This window comes from Cupressus sempervirens, chromosome 4 (assembly GCF_028749045.1).
Source record: "Cupressus sempervirens isolate cs-2001-9-10 chromosome 4, ASM2874904v1, whole genome shotgun sequence".
Classification (NCBI taxonomy): Eukaryota; Viridiplantae; Streptophyta; class Pinopsida; order Cupressales; family Cupressaceae; genus Cupressus; species Cupressus sempervirens.
Genome location: NC_143121.1, coordinates 579659985 through 579687955, shown reverse-complemented (window position 1 = coordinate 579687955; position 27971 = coordinate 579659985). Strand labels below are relative to the sequence as shown.

Below are 27971 nucleotides of genomic sequence, written 5' to 3'. Positions count from 1 at the left end.
TAAAAAGTTTCAAAATTACTTCTACAACTTTCTCTACAACCCATATAGGGTTTCCGTTTTAAGAAATCTGTTTGTACAATAAATCATGTTTTTTGCAAAATCCATAGGGGGTCTTCACACCGCGACCTGTTGCTACGAATTGGTCTTCAAACATGATCTTCTATAGTGGTTTTTCTTGCAACCATGACCTGGTTTTTGGTTGCAAACGTCTGCAAAATCGCACATCGTTCTATTTTTTGTAGCTATTTTTTTCATTTCTTGTCTATATATTCTAAGAGAGTCTAGCCATGGTTAACTCACAATCATTTTCATCAAAGAGATCAAAGAACTAATAAAACTTTGCAAAATTAATAATGTTAAACTATTTAGCTTTGGTCGAACAAACACTATGAGTAACAAATCTGAATTATATGCATATATACATATCAATATGACTTGCATATTGATACAAGTAACGAGAATTGCCGCAATTCAGGTGATTCGGCTTAAGATGGCCAATTTTTCCTAACTTGTTCAATTGACTCAGAGATGTTTTTCCAAAAATCGCCATGAATTGCCAAGTTAGGCTATTTTCAGGCAGACCCAGATATCACTATGAAGTTTATACCAGTGTAATGGGGCTCGCCGAGTCAGCCTCAAACTCGGCAAGTTAGAGGCAGAGTCCACCTTTCCGAGGTAGACTGCCTCTTGACTCGGACTCTGCCAAGTCCTGTCCAAGTCCTGCCTAACTCGGCGAGTCCATGGACTCACTTGACTCAGCGAGTCCCGATGCCAAGACTCTCGCCGGCGGGTAACAAGTAAAAAGGCAAGAAAAACATAAAATGCTTTGTTTAATTGGATTTTTTTGCTTTGTTGAACATGTTATTGACCTAAAAAGGTCATTCCACCATTTACTTGTGCTCACAAGAGAGAGGAAAGAGTTAGAGAAGAATATTGGGGTTTTGAGAGAGAAATCAACAAACCGGTTTGGTCTCCCGTATTGATTGCTAATGGTTTGTGCATCTTTCTAGCTTGCATTAAAGCATTGAGAGGAGCTTGAGGGAGCATTTGGAGGAGGTTTCTACAAACTTGCATTTCCATTGTTTGTGCAAATTTGAAGAGGTATGCTACAAGTTGTTGTTGCATTTCTTTGTGTTGTTTTATACTATGTTTTAAACTTTTACATTTATATTTTTTAAGTATTTTCACTTCTCATTTTGTTTAAATTTGTTTGGTCTCTACTCTCTACTACTAATCTACTATTTTTTTACTTCTCATTTTGTTTACATTCATATTGCAGCAGGCTGACAGCGAACAGTAACTTATTGAAATTTGATATAATGTCTCAACAACAAGGTGAGGGAAGTGGAAATAGGCCTCCATTTAACCCTAATGCAGACCCAAGTGCAATAGCAAGGGATAGGGCTTGGAAACATGCCATCCCGGGGCACAAAAAGGGAGTTGTTACATGTTGGCATTGTGGTGTGGTATATAATGGGGGAGGAATAAATAGATTGAAGTATCACCTAGCACATATACCTAGACGTGATGCTAAAAAATGCAAAGATGTACCCCAAGATGTTATGCGAGACATCCAAACTCTTCTAGAGGAAAAAATGGAGCAAAAAGAATTGAAAAAGAAGCAACATGAAGAAATGGCACAACTAGCCGAAGCCAACAGGGGTCTTCTAGTTTTCGCTCTCCATTATCCACTACTCCACCTACGGATACCACTGCTTTTACGAGTGTGAGCATTGGGCCTCGCATTCGTAAGCAAAAATCAACACTTGATTCTATGTTTGCTCCACGCACGGCTCCAAGTTCACAGCCATCGCTTGAGGGCATGGGTTGGAACAAGGATAAACATGATTATGCAAAATTGGCACTTGGGGACTTCTTCATCTACAACAACATTTCATTCAATGCAGCAAGGTAATTATTTATGTAAATTTAAATTTAAGTCTTCTCTTGCTTTCAAAGTTACAAGTTTCAGCTTTCAATAATATGTTTATTTTGTTTATTTTAATTTGTATTTTGTTTTCAAATTTATTTATAATATACTAATTTGTTTAACTTGAAATTTTATTCTATTTGTTTTAGGTCCCCTTATTGGCAAATTGGAATCGATGCTGTTGTTGTTTGTGGTCCGGGGTTCAAAGCCCCTAGTGCTGAAGAGCTAGGAGACCCTATTTTGAACCAAAGGGTGGCTGATGTACAAGTTGAAATCATGGAGCAGCGTGAGGTTTGGAAGAAAAAAGGTTGCACCATCATGACTGATGGTTGGACTGATAGGAGTAGAACACTCCTCAACTTTCTTGTTTCTTCATCAGGTAAACTGTAATTGTACTTAGAGTCTTAGACATTAAAAATTTAGAAGTAGAACTTGTACTTAAGTGATTAAGTTTATAAATTTTGAATTTATAAATTATGATTCATCATTAATCATTATACTAATTTGTTTCTTTTTCTTTAGGTGCCACAGTTTTTTTGAAATCCATTGGGGAAAAACAAAGAATGCTGAATATCTTTGTGGGATAATGGATGAAGTGATAAAGGATGTAGGTGAGGAGAATGTGGTGCAAATAGTTACTGATAATGCAGCAAATTATGTTGCTGCAGGAAAACTTCTTATGGAGAGACACCCTCACCTATTTTGGACCCCTTGTGCCGCTCATTGCATTGACCTCATGTTAGAGGATCTTGGTAAACTCCCTTGGATCAAAATAGTTATAGAGCGAGGAAGGAGTGTATGCAAATTCATATATAATCATACATGGGTCCTCAACCTCATGAGGAAACACAATGAGCAAAGGGAGTTGTCTCGTCCAAGGGTCACTAGATTTGCAACCAACTTCCTCACATTGAAATCCTTGCTTGATTCAAAGGGAGGTTTGAGACGTATGTTTGTTAGTGAGGAGTGGCTTGCATCCTCATATGCAAAGACCACTGCAGGGATTGCTGCAGCTGATCATATTTTTGACGAGCCCTCTTTTTGGACACCTATTGCTGATATTGTGAAGGTAATTTTCCTTTTTGTCCTCATTTCAACTTTATTTTGTTTATGAAATTATGTTATAAATTATTGTTCATTTTTTAAAGAAAAAACTTAAAGCTGATTATTTCTTTTCCAACTTTCATAATGATTGCAGTTTGTAAAGCTGCTTATTGTTCTCCTACGAACAGCTGATGGAGAGAAGCCCTCAATGGGCTACATTTATGAGGGCATGGATAGGGTGAAGGAGGCCATTCGCACTTTTTTGCAGGGAATCGAGATACGTATGGGCCTATATGGGATGTCATTGATAGACGATGGCACAATCTACTTCACAGGCCTATACATGCAGCGGCCTACTTCCTTAATCCAGCATACCAGTTCAGCCCACATTTCAAGGCTGATGATGAGGTGTGGAGCGGCCTCTACGATGTTATAGAGAGAATGTCACCTAATTCAGCAGTTAGCACAGATATAGTTCGTGAAATTGAGCTATTTAAAAAAGCTCAAGGGGACTTATTTGCACGAGAGTTGTGCAAAAGAAATAGGACAGCATTGATGCCTAGTAAACACTAAAAATCTTTGATTCTAATTTCTACATCCTAATTTCTAATAGTAATTCTATTACCATCTTAATTTGATAAATTCAAAGTTATTGATATGATTCAAAAATTTCTTGTTTCAGATGCATGGTGGGAGATGTTTGGCACAAAGGTGCCAAATTTACAAAGGATTGCGATTCGCATCTTGAGCCAGCCATCTAGTGCATCAAGATGCGAACGTAATTGGAGTCTTTTTGAGCACATACACTCAAAGAAGCGCAATAGGTTGGCAGTGCAAAAATTAAATGATCTTGTCTTTGTTCAGTACAACCTTCGCCTTCGCCATAGACAGATCCTTGGCACCGATACAACTCCGATTGTATTAGAGAATGTTGATCCTCATGCAGAGTGGAACACAGAGGTGGATGATCCTGTCTTCAATGATGAAGATGTGGAGTGGGTAGATCAGGTGGATCAAGAGGCTGAGGCAGTAGCGATGGCAGTTGAGGAGGCTAGAGCACGAGGAGACAGAGTGGACCCTGAGGCTAGGAGTGATGGATCCGAGGCTGATGACGAGGATTATGTGCGTGAGGAGGATGATGAGGATGAGGAGGAGGTTCAGGGTCAGCCTCAGACACAGGCAGAGAGGATGGCTCTAGAGTCTTTCATGACTTATCTTAGGCGCACTCGTAGGAGGACATAGAGGATGGCTCTAGTTGTTATTTTGATATATGTTTTGAACCTTTGAATTTGATACCATGGATTTTGTAATCCATGAATGTTGTAGACATTTGAGTCTTTGATATTGGAGTGACACTATGTTTATTATTTTATAGTTTATAACTTTATATTGTGGTTATTCAGTTTTTTTCTTTCAAAAATTCGCTTTTATACTTATGTGATCTATGCAAAATTGTGTATGTGTATTAAGTAGGTTCCATTTATATCAATTATTGTGTATTTGATGTTAATTGACTAAAAGATGCAAGAAACAATCTTAAAATCCTTAAAACTCTTTGGATTTCATGAGTTTTTCAATTTTCTGAGTCCTTGCCGAGTCCGATCGCCAAGTCCGAGTCCGAGTCGGATTTTGACCTTTCCGAGTCAGAGGCGAGTCCGAGTCCCGTAACACTGGTTTATACACATATTTATCAATACATAAGTTCGATGCTATTTTGATATTGTTTCATGAATACAACTGATGCACTTACATATTTCATTGAGAAAAGTTTGTATGTATTTCATATGATTATCGGCATGGTTGTAGATGTCAATCGTTGTTCATCTCATATGATTATTGGCTTGATTGGAAATGCCAATCGTTATTTAGCATCTTGATATTATCGATCATGCAAGTATTATGTGTGAGTTAAACACAATAATGAATTGGTGCAATAGCAATTGTTATTGATACAAGGATGAATGGTCATGTCTCTAATTAGAGACATGCCCATTCACCCACGTACCCTATCATAGATTATTTATATCAAACGAATTCATTCTTGCAAGTATCAAAATCAATAAATACGAAGCAAGATCTGGATAACAATAACAATTTGGTGATTGAAAGCATTTCATTATCTCTGACGTTAGAGTGCATACATATGTAAGGTTCTGCCACATATCACATCAATAGACATTGAAGATCAAATCTGCAACATATTATTCTTCAAAATGTGAAACATGATAAGATTCGAAGACAGCCTTGCAAGTGCTTGACAACTTCACATCTTGGAAACTTTGAATAATGATATTGCTAAAACAAAACAAAATAGAATCTTTTGTGAAAGAAGAAAAGGAAGAACCAAAAGATGATGCAAAGAAAACTCAATGTATCGAGAACAATGAGAAGGCCATAAAAATTATAGTGAATGTAGTCTGAGATCATATAGTACCTATAGTAGCGAAACATGAAATTGCATGTTGTATATCCAAAGCCCTCGAAGATGTATTTGTAATAAATAATACTAGCAGAAAACTTGCCTTTAAGAGACAAATGAATCATATAAGCATGAATAAGAGAGAATCAATATATGCATTCTTCATGAGAATTACAGAATTAAAAGATCAACTGCTATCCCTAATAGTATTAGGAGATTTAACAAATTCATAGTGATATTCATGACTGATATCAATATGACTTTCATATTGATATGAATGCCTTCATCAATCCCATAGTGAGTCTTGTAAAGGATGTACCTTGGGGAAGAACACTTAAAGTTCATTTCCTAATAGTTTCAGTAAAATTAAAGTTGTGTTAGAGTTAGTGCACTCTATCTTATGTGGAACCGTGTCAATACCATCCTTTGGAGGCTTTTTGTACTATGTAATCTTTATTGATGACTTCTCCAAGAAGACTTGGATATACTTCCTAAAGTGCAAAGAATCAGAAGAGATCCTTAGAAAGTTTAAAGAAAGTTTAAAGAATTCAAAGCAACCACTAAAAACTCTTCAAGAAAGAAAATTAAAATTCTAAGAATAGATAACGGTAAAGAATACACTTCTGAAATATTTAAAGAATTTTGTAGAAATGTTGGGATTATGAGGGAGTTCACTGTGCCCAATAACCCTCAACAAAATGGAGTTGCTAAGAGGAAAAATAGGACTATTGTTGAAGCTGCTAAGGCCATGATATATGATCAAAATTTGAATATGCCATTTTGGGCTGAAGCATCAAATACAATAGTATACATTCAAAACAAATGCTCTCACTCACATTTGGACAACAAAACTCATGAAGAAGCTTTTTCGGGTGTAAAACTAGACATTAGTCATTTGAGAATATTTGCTTGCCCTATTTACGTCCATGTACCTAAAGAAATAAGGACAAAATTAGAACCTACTGTTAGGAAAAGAATCCTTGTTAGCTATAGTGAAACTGCAAAGGCCTACAGAGTGTACATACCTAGGCAACATATTTGAAGAAGACATTGCTTCAAAAGAACAAAAGGTTCAAATGAAATAGAGGTTCATGATACACCTAAAACCATAGAAGAGGTTCCCACTACTGAGATTCAGAGAGAGTACCTAGAAGCTTCTAAAAATGAATATGAGACTCCTCCTAAGATTGAAGAAGAGAATCAAAACGATAATCCTAAGAGGCCACTTTGCGCAAGGAAGATAATAGAGGAAGGAGATCAGTTTGCAGCACCTAAAGGGACATTTAGAGAAAGCAAAAGACCTCGCAAATTAACATATAATGCATTAATGTGCGAGATTCTTGACTCTGGACCTGCTGATGTTACTGAATCTATCATGTTTGGAAAGATGTTATGACAAAAGAATATCAATAAATCCTAAAAAAATGACGTTTGAGACATAGTTCCTAGACCAAAAGATAAATTTGTTGTTTCATCCAAGTGGCTCTTCAAAATCAAACATGCTGCAAATGGTAGCATTGAGAAACATAAATCACACACTTTAGCTGGAGTATTCTCACAAAAGGAAGGAATTGATTATGAAGAAACTTCGCACATATTGCTAGATATATCTCAGACTATTGATAGCTATTGCAACTATGAAAGGTTGGGAAAAACAATCAAATGGATGTGAAAACTGCATTTCTAAATGGAATCATTGAGGAAGAAGTATATTTAGAGAAACTTAAAAGTTTTGTGATTCATGATGCAGTTTCCTATGTAAACTAAAGAGTCCTATATGGATTTAAACAGGCTCCCTAGGCCTAGTACGAAAGGATTGATAGATATCTTTTGGGGTTTGGATTCCCCAAGAATGATGTTGATCCAAATCTTTACTTTAAAGTAGCCAATGGTGACATATTGATATTAATCCTTTATGTTGATGACTTTCTTGTTACAAGAGAAGACCACCTCATCGATCAGTGTAAGAATGACTTGGCTTCTGAATTTGACGTGAAGGATTTGGGCAATCTACACTATTTCCTTGGATTTGAAGTCCGACAAAAATCAGGAAGCATCTTTCTAAGTCAAGGGAAGTACACTATTGGTATTCTAAAAAAAATTGGAATGTGGTACTGCCGACCTATACCAACACCTATGGAAACCAATTTACAAAAACTAAAAGAAGTAGCAGATGAGTCCAAACTTGCAAATACTACCTTATATAGACAGATAATTGGATCACTGATGTACCAAGTGAACACCCGACCAGATATCTACTATACAATGAATGCCTTGAGCCAATTAATGTGTAAACCTTGAGAGACAACTTCTTATTGTGAAGCATGTATTGAGGTGAGGTACCTTCAGGGTACCAATGGGTATGGACTTACATATAAATATACAGTTCTAGACCTCCATGGATACTCTACATCTAATTGGGCTGGAAGTGTGACAGACCTGAAAAGCAGATCAGGGTGTTGTTTTAGTTTGGGTCAATAATGATCTCATGGATTTGCAGAAAGCAAGCTTCAGTAGCTCAAGTTAAATTGAAGCAAAATACATTGCAGCCTCAATGAGATCAAGAAAAGCAATATGGCTTCGAAAACTACTTGTGCGACCATTTGGTGGGCATTTGAAGCCTACATCATTCGCTGTGATAATCAAAGTTGTATCAAATTATCGGTGAATACAAAATTTCATGATAGATCAAAGCATATAGAGCTTCCTTACCACTATGTAAGAGACATGTTAGAAAGGAATGCAATCCAATTGGAGTATATTAATACAAGCAATCAAACAACAAACATTCTCACCAAGACCCTTCCCAGAGTGAAAGTTGAATGCTTCAGGAAGAAACTTGGTATGGTTGAAATGTAAGTTTCTGAGATTGAGTCTCAAAATTTGTAATTTGTATTAATATAAATAAAGATGTTTAAAGTGTGAACTCTTTTGTCATATGCGTGACTCTATGACTTATGGGACTACCCTATGTACATTATTGAAAGGTGACAATCTTTCTAATAATGAATTGTTGACATTATAAGGTAACGACTTTATAATAATTAGAATACCATCATGATGAATATCATGAGACTTGATATTTGTTGAAGATCATTGTGCTCCTTTATAATGGTAGATATTATGAGACGTAATATCTATGGATATACCATGATCTGTTATGGTAGACATCATTAGGCTTGATGTCAGTGCACATACCATAACTTGGATACACATATAAGAAAAATCTCATGTGACTTGATGTTCTTAAACATATTATATATTTTCATATCACAAGATAGGTGATATCACTCTTCCAAATAAAGTGACCTTATTTAAATAATATATTTCATCTTCCCTAGCTAAGAGGCAGTGTTAAAGTATGTACATTATTAAAAGGTGACAATCTTTCTAATAATGAATTGTTCACATTATAAAGTGACGACTTTATAATAATTAGAATACCATCATGATGAATACCATGAGACTTAATATTCATGGACATGTCATGATAGTTAGTTGGACATATTGATATATATCATGAGACTTGATATTTGTTGAAGATCATTGTGTTCCTTTATAATGGTAGATATTATGAGACATAATATCTGTGGATATACCATGATCTGTTATGGTAGACATCATTAGGCTTGATGTCAATGCACATACCATAACTTGGATATACATATAAGAAGAATCTCATGTGACTTGATGTTCTTAAGCATATTATATCTTTTCATATCACAAGATAGGTGATATCACTCTTCCAAATAAAGTGACCTTATTTAAATAATATATTTGATCTTCCCTAGCTAAGAGGCAGTGTTAAAATATGTAGCTCCGGTCAGACAGACACTATAACAAATCTGAACTGTATGCATATATACATATAAATATCACTTGCATATTGATATGTATATATACATAAGTTTGATGCTATTCTGATATTGTTTTCTAAATGCAACTAATATATATATATATATATATAATTGAGAAAAGTTCATATGTATCTCATATGATTATCAGCATGGCTATAGATTATGATATTGACTGGAAATGCTGATCCTTATTTGGCATCTTGATATTATCGATCATGCAAGCATTATGTGTGAGTTATACACAATAATGAATCGGTGCAATATAACAATAACAGTTCGGTGATTGAAAGCATTTCATTATCTCTGACATTGCAGAGCATACATATGTAAGGTTCTGCCCCATATCACATTAATGGACAATGAAGATCAAATCTGCAACATATCAGTGTTCAAAACTATTAAATTCTAAAGAAAAGAAATTTATTCTATAAATCTGATGTAAACTTAGTAAACATTCGCAAAGAAAAATCATTGCAAGCCTTGTGACTATTGGTCTAAGACTCTAAACATCTCCTTCCCATCGGTGTGTTCTCTTGTCAAGCAGAGAACCCAAGGGTGATTGTAGATATATTTTGTTATCTTTCTTGCACCCTCTAAAAACCGGTCTCACCTAATCCAATTCACCTATGTCCTCCAAAATAAGGTCAAGGACATGCACTTATCTTGGAGAATCCTACATGAAGCCACATATGTTGTTGCATTGTTGGTTATGATTTGCACCACATTAGCAATGCTCACCTCAATCACAAATTTCTTTAACATTAGAGCCAATGTTTTTGTTGTCTTTACCTTGTCTAAGGCATCCAAGGATTTCATAAAGACCACTTGCTCCTTGCATGAAACGAAAAAATTGATGGTGGTACAGTTTTTTCCATCCATTCATCCATCTAAAAATATGGTGCAACCAAATTGTTTCAATTGTATTTGTTCGGCTTCTACTACATCTTTGGCCCCAGCAATAGCATATTTAAGAAAACTACAAGAACAAAGTAAAATTAACATTTAAGTAAAACAATTTTGATAAAAACCAGACTTACATTCAACAAAACTAAGTAAAGTGTAAAACTGTGAAATGTTAAAAATTAAAACAAGTGAGCTAACCTCGTACTAAAGTCTACAAGAGTAGGTGTCTTGTAGCCCTTTCCTACCAAAGTAAAGTTTAGCCAATAGTGACTTGCTGCAACCTTCAAAGGATTGTTAAAATACCAGAAAGCAGCACACTAAATGTCAACTTGTTGATGCACAATTGTTCCACTCAGTACCCACCAGTGATCGTTGTGCTTTAGGTGTCTTTTTGTGCGCAAAAAAACTATCTATAGAAAATGTGTATGGCACAGATGGTGGTGGTCTACTAGAACCAGCAAAAGTGGTGGCCAAAGGGATGGTAGATTTGTGGATCACAAGTTCTTCTTCAAGGTTGGCAGGGATACTTGGTCACAACCAACATTATTACATTATGATCATTATTAAAATAATCCAAACTAATAATGGTGATTACGAAATAATAAATGATTCAACAAAATAAGACATAGTGAGATACCTTGCAATTTAGAAACGGTTGCACACATGGTGAATTTTGTTATTTCCTATCGCAACTTTTTCTCTTCTTGGGTAGCGAACAAGGCATTCATCTCTCTTTATTTCATCCATAGTGAGCTTATGAACCCTTGAATCATGCTTTGTGATCCCTCCAAGGTGGTCTATCAAACAAAATATGCCTCCACTAATTAGTTTTTCACATTTCATGCATATCACGGTAATATATCCGGGTCCTTCAAAGGCATATTTTCATGCCCTATCTCTATCCCCTTTAGGGCAAGTGCCTACCTATCCAAATGGACATGCATCTACTAGGGTATCTACCTAGTTGAAGTAGTATCCTTATTTTCCATTGCAACAAAGAATCAACCTACACATACAAATTGAAGGCTTCAAGGCAAAAATTTAGATATTTAATAAACAAATTTAGAAACAAACTAAATTAGTCTAATACTTAAAATAAGTTTAAACATAGCTGAAACTCAAAAGAAAAGAAAAAAATGTGGTAGGTTATGAATTTTTTGAGAAAAGTATGAAATTATGAAAAAAAATTACAAAAACAAATGGTGTTAGATCTTGTCAACTATGCTCTAAAATGAGTTAAGAGTACAATGGAAATGGTATCATAGAGTTTGTATAAACTTAAATGCGACTAAGATACACAAAATGATTTACCAAAAAAAAGAAAAAGAATTTTGATTACTTGTGAGTCTGAATTTGCTTGAAAAATATATTGGAATCTGCATCAAATACACAAGAAATCTCTCTAGAACACTACAAATGACCTCCTTTCTCCTCTAAACCCTTTCACTCCTCTCCAAACCTGTTTTTCGAAACTTGATAGTACTTTTTTGAAGTTTAACCCCTAGTAACACCTTGTCCCCTACTAAGAATTGTCTGGGTGTTCTTTTGGCATCAGCATAACTCTTTTGTTTGTCATTTGCTTCCTTTAACCTCTAACGAATCTGGAGTACCTGCTCTTCCATCTCCTGAAGCATTTCAGGCCCGACAATAACCCTATCTTCCAATCGATTCCAACTTACTGGAAATCTATAATTATGACCATACAAAGCCTCAAAAGGAGTCATTCTAATGGTGGACTAATTAGAGTTATTATATGCAAATCCTACCAGAGGTAAGTATGTTTCCCATTGGTACTATCGGTCCATATAATATACTCTTAGGAGATCCTCTAACTTGATTTACTTGTTCGGTTTGACCATCTGTCTCCGGATGATAGGCTAAACTAATATTCAATTTGGTGCCCAAAGCTGTAAATAATGTTTGCCAGAATCTAGAAGTTATCCTAGCATCCCTATATGAAATAATTTTCTCTGAAATTCCGTGCAACCTCAAAATCTCTTTTATGAACTTATGAGCAATTTCAGGTGCTCCATCAGATAAATTCCCTGGTATGAAATGAGCAACCTTAGTCAATCTGTCAACCACGACCAAGATAGAGTTGTGTCGATTCGGGGTCATAGGTAACCCTTGTACAAAATCCATGGATATTACCTACCACTTCCACTCGGGTACTTCATTTGGACGCAACAAACCTGCTGGGTACCAATGTTCTTCCTTTACTCTCTGACATTCTAACCATCTTGCTACAAACTCGATTATTTCCCTTTTCATCCCTTTCCAGAAATATAAAGGTTTTATATCAGATATCATTTTTGTTACTCCCGGATGTCCTGAGTATGGAGCTGAGTGATATTCACCTAAAATCAATCTTCGGAGTTCAAGGTTGTTAGGGACATAGATTCTGTGATGATATCTTAACAATCCATCCTCTTCTAAGCTAAACTCTGAATACTTAGGGTCCTGTGGGTCTCAGATAAGAACCACGCTGATTTCTGTATAAAACTCATCATATTCCAGATATTGTAAAATTTGGTCTCTCAACCTGAAGTTTACCATAGTCATTGCTGAGATGTGTCTTCTCCGGCTTAGGGCATCAGCCACCTTGTTTTCCTTACTTTTAATGTAGCTTATGTCAAACTCATAATCTGCTAAAAATTCCAGCCATCTCCTTTCTCTAGCATTAAGGTTTTGTTGGGTGAAAATATATTTCAAACTTTGATGATCAGATCTAAGCTCAAAAGGTTTTCCAATTAAGTAATGTCTCCACATTTGTAAGGCATGAACTATTGTTGCTAATTCAAGATCATGGGGTGAGTAATTTTGTTCATAATTTTTCAGTTTCCTAGACTCACAGGCAATGACTTGTTCCTCTTGCATTAACACACCGCCTAAACCTTCTCCAGATGCATCGGTTATAAATACGAATTGTTTTTGTGAATCAGGTACCCTCAAAATAGGTGCAGCAGTCAATTTTTCCTTCAGAAACTCGCAAGTTGATTGACACTTTTCTGTCCAAACAAATTTCTTTCCCTTTCTCTGAAGTGAAGTGATCGAATAGGCTATCCTTGAGAAATCTCTGACAAACTTTCTGTAGAATCCAACTAATCGCATGAAGCTCCTAACTTCGTATACATTTCTAGGTATGGGCCATTCCTTAATTGCTTTTATCTTCAATGGATCTACTGCTATACCCTATGCTGAAATAATGTGCGCTAGATACTGAATTTCCTTTTGGTAAAAAGCATAGTTAAATAGTTTCCCATATAGCTTGTGTTCTCTTAGTCTTTGCAGAACTATTTCTAAGTGTCCCTGATGTTCTTCTTCATTCTTAGAATATATTAAAATGTCATCAATGAAGACTAATACACTTATCCAAACAATCCTGAAATATACTGTTCATTAAATTCATGAAAGTTGTTGGGGCGTTAGTTAATCCGAAAGGCAATACTGTAAACTTGTAATGTCCATACCTAGTTCTGAATGCGGTTTTATGCATATCCTCGTCTTTAATTCGTATTTGATGATATCCTGACCTTAAATCAATTTTTGAAAATACAGTCGCACCCTTCATTTGGTCAAAAAGATCATCTATCCTTGGTGATGGGTACCAATTTTTGATGGTGACTTTATTTAGCATCCTGTAATCTATACATAGTCTTATGGTTTCATCCTTCTTCCTTACAAACAGCATTGGGGCTCCCCATGGTGATACACTATGTTGAATCATCTTCTTATCTAGCATATCCTGCAGTGCATATCCTTTTTCCTTACAAACAGCATTGGGGCTCCCCATGGTGATACACTAAGTCGAATCATCTTCTTATCTAGCATATCATTAACTATGTGGTTGTCATCCTATATGGGGCTTTGGATATGGGTTCCGCTCCTAATATCAAGTCTATGGTAAAATCAAACGCTCGAGAAGGGGTAATCCAGAAAGTTCCTCAGGAAACACATCTTGATAATTCTTCAAATAGGGGTATTTTTCTTCGAAGGGTTCTTTTAATTTTTGTCTGATTTCTCCATCTTCATAAATGTAATCATCCCCATCTGTGGTTGTTTTAGATTCCCTTGTATCTTCAATCCTAACTACGAAGATTTCGCAGCCTTTCCTCCCATATCTCTTAAGTTGCATTGCGAAAATCTGTTTTGGTCCAATTTCATGTTTAATCCCTAAAATACTTGTTGGTCTGCCTTGATCATCCACATAGTTTACAATTTTGGCAAAACAATCTACCTTGGCCTTATGTTCACTGAGCCAATTAATTCCTAGGATAATGTCATATGATCCCAGCAGTGCTATATATAAGTTCAATTCTATAGAGAAATTCGAAAAGTCAACCCAAGCTTCAAACAAGTATTGCTCCACCTTAGCCCTTAACTAGTTTGCATACTCGACTGTCCATGGTTTTGCCATAAAACCAGATCTTTTCGGGAATCTACTTAACAGCCTAGGTGATATAAAACATTCACTTGCTCCAGTATCAATTAATATGGACACAGGGTTTCCGTAAATCTTACCTGGAGTTTCAATGGGGCCTATCTACTGCTTTGCTTGCCTATTATCCAGGGCTGCATAAATCCTCCGTTGAAAGGCTTGTTGTTGCTGCAGCAAAGGTGGACACTGTCGCTAGCTGATGTTAGGTTTATTAGGGCATTGCCTCATATAATGATTCCCTCCACAGTTAAAACATCCTCCTAGTGGTCCCTTCTTCTCATTATTCCTGTCGTTTTTGTTCACATAAAAATTACCTTTGACATCCCTTGTTCCACCGCTTTTAAATTCAGGTTTATTATTCTTATAATCCTTAAATTGCTTTTTTGGTGGTCCAAAATCAGCACCTTCTGAATTCCAGGTACTTTTCCTGTTGTTGTCCCAGATGGAGTCGTCCTTTCTGATCTTATGCTCTTGTCGGACAACCTTTTCCATGGTTCGAGGAGCGAGAACATCGACAGCTCCTCCTATCCTATTATTCAATCCCATAATAAACTTTCTCACCTTCAAAGTGGTGTCTTGCTAATAAGGTGGCACGTATTTAAGCAATCGTGTGGACTTCTCCTAGTACTTATGTACTGACATGTCTCCTTGTTTTAAGTTTTGAAAATCTAAGAGCTTCTGATCATAAAAGGTTTGAGGCAGCCAACGTCTCCGAAATATGCTTACGAATTTCTTCCAAGTGATATCAGCAATTCTAATGTTTTGCTGGAACTTAGTATTTCCCCACCAAGTTGCAGCTTCTCCGGTGAAATGATATATTCCCCATACTACCTTTGAGGTCTCAGAGAAATTCCTAATCTCGAAATATTGCTCCATTTTGGTCAACCATGCTTCTGCTTCTTCTCTGGACTCGGAATCGAAAATCTTAGGTGGTTTTATTTTCTTTATGTCTGCTGATAAATCAGCCAATATTTCTTTCTTCATTTTCTTTTCTAATCGCTTGGGAGAGGGGGTTTTGTTACATCCAAAGACTTCTGTCTCTGCTCTAAAAGTGGATCTGCTCTAAAAGTGGATATGGTTTGTACTTCCTCACGGTTCTGCCCCATCTGGGCTGCCATTTCACTCATCCTTCTTTCTACAGTTTCTAATTTTAATTTTCTTGCAAGATTTGGAGTAGCAGTTCATTTGAAGATTGAGGATTCTCGCGTATTATATCTTGGTTCTCTATATTCCCATTGTTATTCATTTTTATGTTCGGATTTCCACTTGTTAATTTGCAATTGTATTATTATACGAAAAGAAAAAAAAAACAAAAAAAGTCTTACAACACATTATTTCAAATAACTTAATTTTATTTTCATAATTTCCTCTATTGAGGAAGTCTACATTCACACAACATTTTTAATCTTGCTTAGTAGCATTACATTTTGGTTCAGACAGGTACATATCTCGTACCATCCAAGACTTATGAAACTGTAAGAGGGGGCTGCTCTGCTGAGCTTTCCAGCGTTGTATCAGCTTGTTTCTATACACCGCCTTCTTGGCAGGAGTCCACCTGACTCTTTTTTTCTTCATCCACTAAATAGCCTGATTCAGGGTTTCATTGTCTCGGGGTTCAAAACAACAGGAGTAGTCATATTTAGTCATGTTTCTAATAAGATAGGGAAAGATGGGATGCCCAATTTTCTTACGGAGAGTTTTACATACTAACATCTTGTAACCAATTCAGATTTCTATCAGGTTTCAAGAAGATAGGGTGCCCTAGGTTAAGTGTCAAAGCTAGCACTTTGATACCATATGTAACATACGAATTTTCTAACCATATTCAATTCAACTAATTTCATAAATAACTGATTTCATTTCACATGACTTTGATTTCTATCAACTGATTATAACTGAAAGAAAAACCTTTTCAATCTATCTTACATATTCAATTGAATTTCTAAAATACAAAAAAGAGATATTTATTTATTACTAATAATTTGATTAGTTCTAAATATTCTATTAAAATAATAATTGATCAGATCATTTGATACAAAAAGCTTATTAACATAAAAGTAAATCTATCTATTCATTCAGAGATTAAAAGAGAAAGAAACATACAATATAATAGAAGAATCTCTTTAACTCGTTATTCAAGCCTCGACATTGGTGAGAGGAGAAGCATTGACATAGGCTTAACCTCCCAACTGTGGACCATTACTTATCCCCTCACATTCTAATTTAATAAAACGGCCCTCCCTACCTTGGGATAGGGCTTGGGATGTTCATAAGCCCAGCCATCAAAGTAATCGGGTGGGTTGAAGTCCCAAAAGTTATTCTCCAAAATAACTAAAGCGTCTGGACAATGAACAAAGATCACATGTTCGGCACATCTGCCTAAATTCTACCTTGGCCAAGGGTTTCAAATTGGGTCTACAAACCCGATCTCCACCACTCAACTTGACAACTCTTACATAATTGAAACATGCATGAGCTATTATAGTTTTTAACTTATTATTTATTAAAATCTGATGCCATTCTTGTTTATGCAAATTCTCTACACCTCCTCACCCTCTTCAGGCTACCAAGCCAGTGATTCCTGGGTGCTTACAAGTTTATATTCATAGCATTGCTTTTCACCTTCTCCACCTATAATGGCAACATTGCCTGGTGAATTCATTGGTGATCTGATTTCATGTTATCATCTCATAAAAAGGATGTAACTAAATCTGAACTGAGTTAGTTGGTTATACAGGGCTGGTATACTTTCATGGCAAAGAAAACATCATTATTACATTATGCGGATTCCATGATTTCAAATCTATTAAACTACTTCTTGAAATTCAAATTGAAATATATTGGCATCTGTGATATAGTTTTCTATGCATCGATAGCTCAAGGATACACGACTAATGTATATTTTATGGAAAGAAAAAAATACAGAGAAGGAATTAGCAGAAAGTAAATCGTATTCTAAACAATTCAATACAAACTTAGCATAAAGAAAGAGCAAAATCATGTAATTTGGCAGTGGCCTTACGTGACAGTTCTAACAAAATCCGGAAAGCTCTTGAGGTCAGGTGTATGGATTATTCTTCCTGTTTCGAACACTACGGCAAGGAAAGTATTGGAAAAATGGAGTCGGCGAGTATGCAATAATGCAATCAGTAGTAACCACAGATTTCTTGAAAGCTTCCAATAGCAAGGAAAAGATATGGAGGAAAGGAATGAATGATACGATTATTAGACTCTTATTAAAAAGAAAGAGCCTGACTCTACGGCTCCCTTCAGTTACAAGAACTCATTCGAATACCATTTGAATCGATAGAAGAAAAAAAAGGGAGGGCAAAAAAAAAGAAAGAAATAAATAAGTTTTAAGGGTTATTATTATTTTATTAATATTATGTATTCTTATCTATGTTCATGTGTACGTATCGATAAGGTGGCATTATTAGATTATTATTTATAATGTATTGGTGTCTCCTTATCTTTACATACATATGTTCGTATTTGAGAATGTATAATAATAATAAAATAATAAGTTCTTTGATAATTCTTTAAAGGTAAGAATTTATGTTTATCTTATATTATTTATTATGATGTTCCTTTTATAGCTCATGCGGTTCCACCATGTAACATGTTGTCAAATCTTAGTAACTTTGCCAAGGTAGTTTTTAGGTCAAACCTATCGATTCTAATGACTGGACCCTTCGACCATCCCCTTCCGATGACCCCGTTTAGCAATGCTTCCCCTCTCTCTTCATTTCTCTTCTTGTAATCATTCAAAACAACATTCTCACCAAGACATCAATTCAAGATTTATAAATTGTTAATTCAAAATCATCGAGTGACCATTAGAGTTTCATCAACGTCAGAATAACTAACTCTTTTCACATGGTCATGAAAATATCTCATTATCATATATATTTCAACTAACTCAATTCACATGATCGGAGAGAAATAAATTGATACAACGGCTATAATTAACTAACTCGCTTTCACATGATCAGGAAGAAATAAATTGATACAACGGCTATAATTAACTAACCTACTTTCACATGATTAGGAAGAAATAAATTGATACAACGGCTATAATTAACTAACTTGCTTTCACATGATTAGGAACAAATAAATTGATACAACAACTATAATCAGTTTAAAATTTTAAGGCAAAATTTGGGATGTAACAGTATATATAAAAACATTATTTTATTTTTTGTAAATACATACATACATATATATATACACACACACACTTGTTTGATCAAAGCATAGATATTTTTTATTGTAAATACAATCTTAAACAAGTTGATCAAATGTACCATTGATATTACAAAATAACAATTTCATAGTTGGTCTATATAATTAATTAATATAAATTATTAATCAATGATCTGTAGTATTATTATTAATACTAATATTAAAATATATTAAGATTAATAAAACCTAATAATCAATGTAATATGATATAGTTTCAATAATCAATCATTATAAAATATAAATCAATATATAATTATTAATTAGCATTAACATTAAAAGAGACTCAAACCACTCGTTGGTTCATTGATCTCTACTGAACAGGGTGGTTTTGTTGAAGGAAGACAGATTTTCGATGGGATTGTGATAGCAATGGAGGCTATTCACTCTATGGCTACATCTAAGGAGAAAGCTATTTCATTAAACTTGACATGGCTAAAGCTTATGCTTGGGTGAGTTGGGAATTCTTATAGAAAATTCTTTTGGCCTTTGGCTTGATGAGGAGTGGGTGATTTGGGATCTAAGCTGTGACCTCAACCTCCTCAGTTCTCATTAATGGGGAACCTTCTAAATTGTTTGGGGCTTTGCGAGGCCTTCGGCAAGGGGATCCTTTATCTCCCTATTTATTCATTATTATGGCAGAGGGTCTTGTTAGATTTATAAAATCTCAGGAGAGGCAGGGTCTTATCCAAGGTTGGAGTTGGAATAATATTCCTTCCTACTCTCATCTTCAATTTGTGGATCACATTGGGTTATTGGGCATGGCTAGAATCAATGAGGCAGTGAATTTTAGGTGAGCTTTGGATATCTATTTGAAAGCCTCAAGTCAATATATTAATGATGATAAGTATTCTATTTATTTCTTTAACACTCCTTGGCTTATTCAGAGCAGGATTGCAAGGATTCTTAGATTTCAAATCGGATCCCTTCCTTTGATGTACCTTGGGGTTCCTTTGGTCCTAAGTTCTCAATGTAGAGACTACTGGTAGGGGATTTTAAATAAATTCCGGAGAAAAGTTAGTCATTGGACCCACAAATGGTTATCTTCAGCTGGGAGAGTGGTTCTCCTAAAGAATGTGGTGCAAACTCTTCCTATGTATAGGTGTTGTGTTCAGATTCCCCCTTCCAACTTTGTGAGGGATTTTGATGCGTTATCTCAACAATTCCTTTGGTTTGGCAGAATTCTATCCTCGAAGTGGAGCCTTGTCAAGTGGGAGTCTATGTGTAGGCCGAAGCATGCTGGCCACCTTGGTCTTAGATCGATGGCTCTTGTTGTCACGGCTTTGGCTGCCAAGTTGTACTGACGTTGGTGTAGAAACCAAGATCAAGATTGGGCCAAGATTCTTGCAAACAAGTATTTTCTGGGTGTTGATTGCCTTGATGTGCCACGACTTACTTTGGCGGGTAAAGGTTCCTGTAGTTGGGACACTCTCAAGAAGGGAGCTCAACTGATTAAGGAAGGTCTCTTCTGAATTTGTAACAGTGGCTCTGATGCCCTGTTTTGGCAAGACTCTTGGGATGGCCACCCTCCCATTCTTTATAGCTTTCCCCAGCTTCAGCCCCTGTGTCACATTTTTCTTTATGCTGGATGGTTTAAGGTGGAGCATTTTAAGATGGTCAAGTGTATGGAGACAAGTGGAGATGACTTGTTGGAAGGATCCTCAAGAGTGGCCCGTAGGTGGCTCAGATGAGGATCGTGTTGTGCTCAATAAGGTTTTGGAAAGTAGGTTTTGCAGCTCCCTTAATGAGCGGGATGCTTTGGCTTGGAGTCCTAGCCCAAAAGGCAAGTTTACTGTGGCTCAAGGTAATGTTACGCTTGACAGGAAGCTACATGGTCCATTTGAGGTGTACTGGTGGAAGAAGGTTTGGTTTAACTTCTCTTGGCCCAAATGTTATTTTTTCTTATGGTTGTTGGCTCAAAACAAATGCCTCACTTGGGAGAATCTTCACAAACGGAGTTTTCAAGGACCTATCTATTTCCTTTGTTTGAACAATAAGGAATGTACCTCTCACTTGTTTTTTCTTTGCCCTTTTTCGGGAGAGATATGGCACAGATGGTGAGGCTTGGTGACATGGGTGTATGCATGCTACCTCTCTAATTAACTTTTGGGAGAGTTTGGGCAAACCTCCAACGAAGATTTCTTTCTTGCGAGTTGCCTAGATGGTCAGGCCGACACTCATTATCTGGAACCTTTGGCTGGAAAGGAACCGCAAAATATTCTATGATTCCAAATTAGGAAGTTTGCAATTGTGGAAGATGATTCTTAGTAGGCTTCAGGAGATTATTTTTGCTAAGTGTAATATGTTTGAAAGTATTGATCTCAGTGATCTTGCTATTGTGCGGAATTTGAATCTAGGAGATAGTAGATGAGATGCACCCTTGGAAAAAGACCTCGCCATGTCAAGCAACGGATTTGTCGGGATGGGAGGTGGACTCCTCCCCCGGATGGGACCTTGAAGATTAATACAGATAGTTCTTCTTGTGGAAACCCTGGTCATGCTGATATTGAGGGCATAGGTAGAGGCAATGATGGTGGTATGGTTTTTCTCTTCTCTATTTACAAAGGTCATCACTCTAATAATCTGATAGAGGCCCTTGCTATTAAGATTGCGGTTGAGAGAGGTTGCTCTTTAGGCTGGAAGAGGATCATCTATGAGTCTAATTCTCAGATTGGTGTGGACATGTTGAATAGCAAGAGTATGGAGGATGTTAGCTGGCAATTGGCCTCTTTGGTCAAACAGATTTTAAGTCTTTGTAGTTCCTTAGACTCTGTCTCCTTTCGTCAAATCCCTGGAGAATGGAACAGAGTAGCTGATTATTTGGCGAAGCGGGCTTCAAGATTGTGGATGGTTGGGATATTAGTGGAAGCAATGAGTCACCTTCTGAGTATAGTGGAATTGTTGGCAGCTGTTATTGGGAGACAGGAATATGTAGAGCTGTTGTGGGCCGTGGGCCTTTGCTCTGCATTTTGATTTTGATTGAATAAATTTTTACCCCCTCTTTTTCAAAAAAAAACTAGCATTAACATTAATATTAATACGAATCAATTAATCAAAGTAATTAATAACATTAATTAAACAATATATAACATACATAGTCAACTTCTATGACAAGATCGTAATACATGTCAAACTATGCTATAAAATCCCAATCAGCTTATTCAAATTTCACAACTGTGACCCATAACTTGAACGCCCTATAAATAGGGTTTAGAAACAAAGGAAAACCACACTGCAAAAATATATGACAGGAAAATATATAATAACACAGAGTAGAAAAGTGATAAGACACGAGCCACATAGGGTTTGGCAGCAGTCAAGAAATATTTGAGGTACATACCTAATGCTTCGTTTTCATTATTAGACTTGTAAGTATAATAGTTACAATGGCCAGACATGTGAAAGTAATTAGGTGAACAATCCTAAGAAATAATGAGGACTTTATTGTAAAGAAATAATAATAATAAAAATAATTTAGGATTTATGATTGTATACAAAATATAGTGAATTCTTGAATTAAACATGCATGTTAATTGTAGTAAATTAATCATATGAATCCCTAAAATAATAAAACTAGTACCTATTCTAATGCCATGGGATAGGGAGTTTCTGATAGAAGTGGCAGAGTAATTCTGTCACAAGTTAGGAAGGTCTCAATATAGGTAATTAGTAATTACCTTGAGGGAACCCACATCTAGATTTTTCCTGTGCCCTGGTCATGGTAATTCTTACATCCCATGTTGGGTTTAGTAAGGGGAGATAGATCCGTGTAGTTTGGGATATCTAAAGCTACGTTATAGTATTTGTTCTTTTGTAAAGTGATGTGCATTCAACAGTAAAATCTACTTAGTAAATATGATATTAATTCATGATGACTTATGATAGGATTAATAAATTGTTTATGGTATATATATGATAATTTATTACTTAATCTATGCCTTTTAGGTGAAAAAAAAGAAAAATTAAAATAAGGGGTCATTGCACAGAAAAACACAAGGGTGCATAATTTAGACTAGGAAGACATAAATATGCATCACAATTAATAAATTGATTTCCACGCATCAACAAGGGTCCAGGGAGTATTAAATAATAGTTTGTGCCAATGAACTTTTTCAACCTCTAGCAAATATGCTACAAATTTAAAAAGGAAATCCATCGATTGAACTTATTATGATTGTTACAATCTAAATACATGTTCAAGAACAAAAGATAATTCAGATTCCAGAGTTCTGAATGGTTATTCAATGGTAATAAAAAAAAATCTACAGAACTAAACAATGGACCATGCAACATACCAACACTGATTTGTCTTTGACTAGGATGATATGCTGGGACAGTTGGTCTGAAATCAAAAGGCTTCATATGGGCTTCTTCCAAATGCCTCTGTACCCATTGGCGATGGCCTTTCAGATCTGGAACTTTTGCCCTGCATCAGAACACAAGTAATCAAACAAAAACATGTTTACACAAGTCTGGAAAAGGAACTGTCATGCAACTCTGGAAAGGGCATTAATTAAAAGAGCTTATTCCTATATCTGAATCGCCCTTATAGATTCCTACATTAATTGTGCAGGTCTTCTGCTCAAAGGGAAAAGAGGATTATATGCTCGTGTGATTGCAAGCCATTCTTCATCATAACGAATCTCATGTGGACCTGCATCGGATTTTATTTCAATAACCTGATTCAGCAACAGAAAGAAAAGAATAAGAAAACTGTCTGGAGGGCAAGAAAAATCTCAATTCTACAGCGATTATATATGAACATTAGAACCTGCAAAAAATTGCGTCCAGGAAGACATTTATCCAGTGCAAGGAACTTTGTCACAGGTCCATTCTCCCCATGTTGAACAAGAGCTGAAAACTTGGTGTGCAGGTGTGCAGAAAACCAATATGAAGGTTTTAGCTTTTTCAAAAGTTCCTCAGCAGCCGTACTTCCAAGAGTCCCATCCTTTATCTGTAATAAAATAAAACAAAAGTGAGGATTTACAGTCAAACTCAACAGATTTTTCTTTTAAAATTAAAGATATTGCATGCTTCACTAGTATTGCTCTTAGAATCGGAATGGCAGAAACAGTCCCACAAGAAGGAACCAAAAAGTATTATAAAATCTGTGCACATTAGGAATCTTTATGACACCGTTCTTTTAAAAATTAAAGCTCAAAATCACATAATCACATAGAAACAGGCAATTTCTAGTTACACTGAAAAGTTCCTATAAGCCAGTTAATTAAGTAAAACATACTCTAAGGCACATCTACAACTGTTTTCCAGAGAGAAATGGGTCATGTTAACATGTGCACTAACAATAAAGCCTCAATTGTCCATTCCATTTCCTTTTAGGCAGAAATGGTGTTCTAGACTCTAAACATATCTTACAGATCAAAGATTCAAATATTAGTACCTCAGATTCTAAAAAGGACTTATGACGAATCAGTTGCTTCGAGTTTCCAAAAGCAGTTATGCCACGAGGCCAATCATGTGAAATGAAAATGTCCAAAGGCTCCTCAATCTGCTTAAGTTTGTGAACATCATATTCACGTACATGATATACAGTCCTTATATCACTATCATTGTAAGGTGCTCTTTCATAATGCCCTGTTAATATATAAAGGGTCAGTAAAACTGCCACGTTGCTGGCCTGGGTAGAATCAAAAAGAATGATAACAATATGAAACGATTTCCCTCGTTTAGCCAATAAAAGAGCATTGAAGCAAATATAAATGCAATGCATAAGAGAACATATCAGAAGAACAGCTCTGTCAAATGCAGTAAACTAGATGCAGAGACTACAATTTCTATATATACTCTAAAAAACACTACTAATAAATAACACTTCTGTAAATTTAAAACTTGCCCACAATATCAGATGAAAAAAGAGGCAAATGCAAGGATTCAGGTAAAAATCAAGATATCTCAGAAGACCACAGCATAAAAGTCAAACAAGACTTTCCTGAATAATAATCCCGTTGCTTAAATATGCCAGAAAGGCCACCTATACGGACACTCCCAAACCTGATGACTCCAGCAAAACCCATAAAGAATATCTTTGGTGCAACCCATCCACCATAGTACCTGTTGTTTTGAACAATTTAGTGTAAAAATGTTCAAGTGCTTTAAGTTGAAATATTGATCATGATAAGAGTTAAAATCCTAAGCAAAGCATTTTATACCAAAAGAGTTCATCTCAATGAACTGTCAAAACCGTGTTTTGCAGACTTAAAGTAGCTAAACAAAAGAGTCCTTTACTAATAAAAATTGTGCCTAAAGTTTGTTAGACAATCAATTGATTTCAATATTCTATACATCGAAAATTAAGAATTTCCTTGAGTTATATAAACCCTATTTTTGGTTCATCCGAGCTAGTGCCCTAAACCAAAAAACCATGTATATACAATGTACATTATGTTGCTAATGTTAAAAAGAACTTACACCACAGAAGAATTCATCTGAGCTAGTGCCCACAATGCACGATAATGAGAGCACTAACGAGCATCATTTTCTGTTTCAAAAGCATCTTGTTGTTTTGCAGGTTTGAAGATGTTAGACAATCTGACAAACTACTAATAAACACTGCAATTAAAAGTTTATGAAGCAAGCTATTGATTTCAATAATGCATTCATGATGAAAACAGGGATTTCCTAAAATTTACTAATCTCAGCTTTGGTTGCCATAAACCACTAAACCAAGTATGCATTAGGTTGTTGTTAAGGGGCACATCCTGTAAACTTTGCTAGATAGAAAGTAGAGAAAAACTAAGAGAAGCTCAACTAAAGCATGTAGAACACACAAGAAAGTCAGTGCTAAGCAGCAGCATCTTCATATTATCACTATCTATAGTGTCATGTTTCTGTGGACCAAATTTAAAAGGTATGTGGTTTCATAATAAAAATCTTAAGGTTGTGATAATTAAGCAAAATTATTTCTACTAGCTGTAGTAACAAGCAATATATCCCGCAAATTGGCAAATTGGCCACATTTGTCAAGGCCACCAAATCAGTAATCACATCAATCTCGTGAGAGTAAGCTTCAATCCATCTTATGGATGCAAGGACATCCAGATCAACACATGATCCTGCTCACCCATAAACATTACCGATTTTAATTTTCTTGCTTTGTCGTCTGGCAGATCTTGATTGCTGCTCCTATTTTTTCATTTTTTTTGAGTGTGCGGTCTTCATTTCCTCATGCTATTGTTTTGTTTTTCTGAAGTCAATGAATTTGCTGGGCCCTTGACGGGTTGAAAAACTCAGACTCACTTCAGGTGTTCTATTGGTTTTATCCTTTATGTAGTACCGTCATGGTAAATCATTAACAGCATATTTCTTTTTGTCAATTCCTCACTCTGCCAGAACCTACAGAAATCAGACTTCAGGTGCTTCAAGGTGTAGTCAATTACTATTAGAGGGATCTGCTAAATATGTATCTTTGGGAGTTGACTTCTTATTTAATTTGAACACATGAGTTAAAAACTCCCTTGCTGCCGTTTCTGAGCACTATTCTTAATTTAGGCAGCTAATAACAATCACAAAAGAATATATCAAAAACTACAACAGTTATATGTACTCTCTATTCCTGCTGGTGGCAGTTACCATCCTTATTCAGCAGCACCCAATCATCATTATTCCTTAACAATGGGCATGGAAATTGAAACAAAATACGTACGTTGGACATCCCTACTCTGGAGCAGCCAATCATTATTATTCCTTGACAATGGAAATGGATTCCATTTACATCATTTTTACCAATATTTCTCCATGCTGGGTGGCAGCAGCTGACATTTTCGGTTAACTTGTCTTACCTCGGCACTGATCTCAACTATAAAGATGAAAGATATAGGATGAATGAAAGGAGGCATAGTGACACTGGCAATGACAAAATTCTGGGTAGAAAACTAACATGAGAGGTAATAGGGTCGTGGAAGGACAGAGACTACTAGCATATACAGAGAGAAAATGTTCAGAAAAATAGTAATCCCAGAAATATCATGGCAGATACAGAGGCTATTTCCTACAATAGCAATAGTCGAATAGGATTCTTTAATACTGATTGTGACCAGACATTATGTTTGAAAATCAATATTACAGGGCTTCTAAGAAGGTTGCATACCTGTTCAAGGATTTCAGATCAATTTTTACTGGTCTGAAGCCCATGTGTTAATGGATGTCTGCGGCCCCTAGATTGTTAAGAGTTTATTTTTTGTTTAATGTTTAAAACATCAAAGTTTCTTGTAGCTAGACTGATCTGCTTGTAATGAAGAATGAAAGAGAAATTGAATAATTTGGAAGATTGCATTGCTTCCACTAAGCATATAAAACAACTGCTAGTTGTTAATTGATTTGTGAAGTGGCGTTAATAATAAATAATGATTAAATTAAATCAAACATAAATAAATAATAATATAATTTAATATAATTACAATTTAATTAAGTTAATCAAAGGTCAAGAGATACATAATTAAGAGTCATGACCCCCTCAACATAAGGTATAAAAGGGAGAGCTCACTTTAAAGTAGATATGGAATGGAAGAAAGAAGAACAAGGAGATCATAGAAATTAAAAAAGAATTGATGGAAGGAAAGTACGTGAAGAAAATAAGAGAAGTAAAAAGAATTAATGTAAGGAAGGAATGTGAAGAAACTAAAAGAAGTAACTCTCTCGAATGGTTGCAATTATGAAATATTGTGACTCTTCAAAAGGATTGTAATTATAAAAGGTCGTGACTTATTCAAAGAGCGACAATTATGAAGGGTTATGACTCTTGGCAAAAGGCTGACATGATGAAGGGGTGTAACTCTCACACACATTGACAGATACAAAAGAGGATCAAATGGGATGGAAGAAAAGCAATAAAGGAGATGTAGAGCAGATTCAGAGCAGAAGTATGTGGAGGAATCTGAATTAAAGATTGAGAAGGAAAGAAGAAAATAAGATATGCGGATTTAGAAGAAGAGGATATGAAGATCTTAATGGGATATGTGCAGATTTGCAAAGTAAGAGGTAGGTGAAGATTAAATAAGAAATGAAGGGAGCGGCAGTTGTTGTCAAACAGATGTATTCTTTTATAAACAAAAGGTGTGACCCTTCATAAGGGCATTAATAAATGAAAGGGTGTGACTCGCTACTTTCAACGGAGATAAATCA

At 35.7% G+C, this 27971-nt stretch overlaps 2 protein-coding genes across 5 annotated transcripts in view; one reads left to right on the top strand and one right to left on the bottom strand.

Annotated features, from left to right (window-relative positions):
• DBR1 (debranching enzyme 1) overlaps positions 1-27971 on the bottom strand; it is a 125890-nt gene that overhangs the window by 50207 nt on the left and 47712 nt on the right. For all 4 annotated transcript variants that reach the window (XM_089826004.1, XM_089826007.1, XM_089826005.1 and 1 more), the window contains 5 exons: positions 24784-24902; positions 24232-24428; positions 23602-23784; positions 23391-23509; positions 23126-23256 (listed from right to left, as the gene is read on the bottom strand). In XM_089826004.1, the coding sequence (XP_089682130.1) occupies positions 23126-23256; positions 23391-23509; positions 23602-23784; positions 24232-24428; positions 24784-24902 (749 nt within the window). The remainder of the gene's footprint in view (positions 1-23125; positions 23257-23390; positions 23510-23601; positions 23785-24231; positions 24429-24783; positions 24903-27971) is intronic.
• LOC149562532 (uncharacterized) lies at positions 2505-3410 on the top strand. Its single transcript, XM_089823894.1, has 2 exons — positions 2505-2999; positions 3129-3410. Exons 1-2 carry the CDS (start codon positions 2517-2519, stop codon positions 3408-3410), a joined length of 765 nt encoding a protein of 254 aa, XP_089680020.1. The 5' UTR covers positions 2505-2516.

Bases quoted from the DNA above. Each gene is read 5' to 3' on its own strand.
- LOC149562532 (XM_089823894.1), top strand. From the start codon at position 2,517: ATGGATGAAGTGATAAAGGATGTAGGTGAGGAGAATGTGGTGCAAATA. The intron at 3,000-3,128 runs GTAATTTTCCTT...TAATGATTGCAG, and splicing joins CTATTGCTGATATTGTGAAG to TTTGTAAAGCTGCTTATTGT.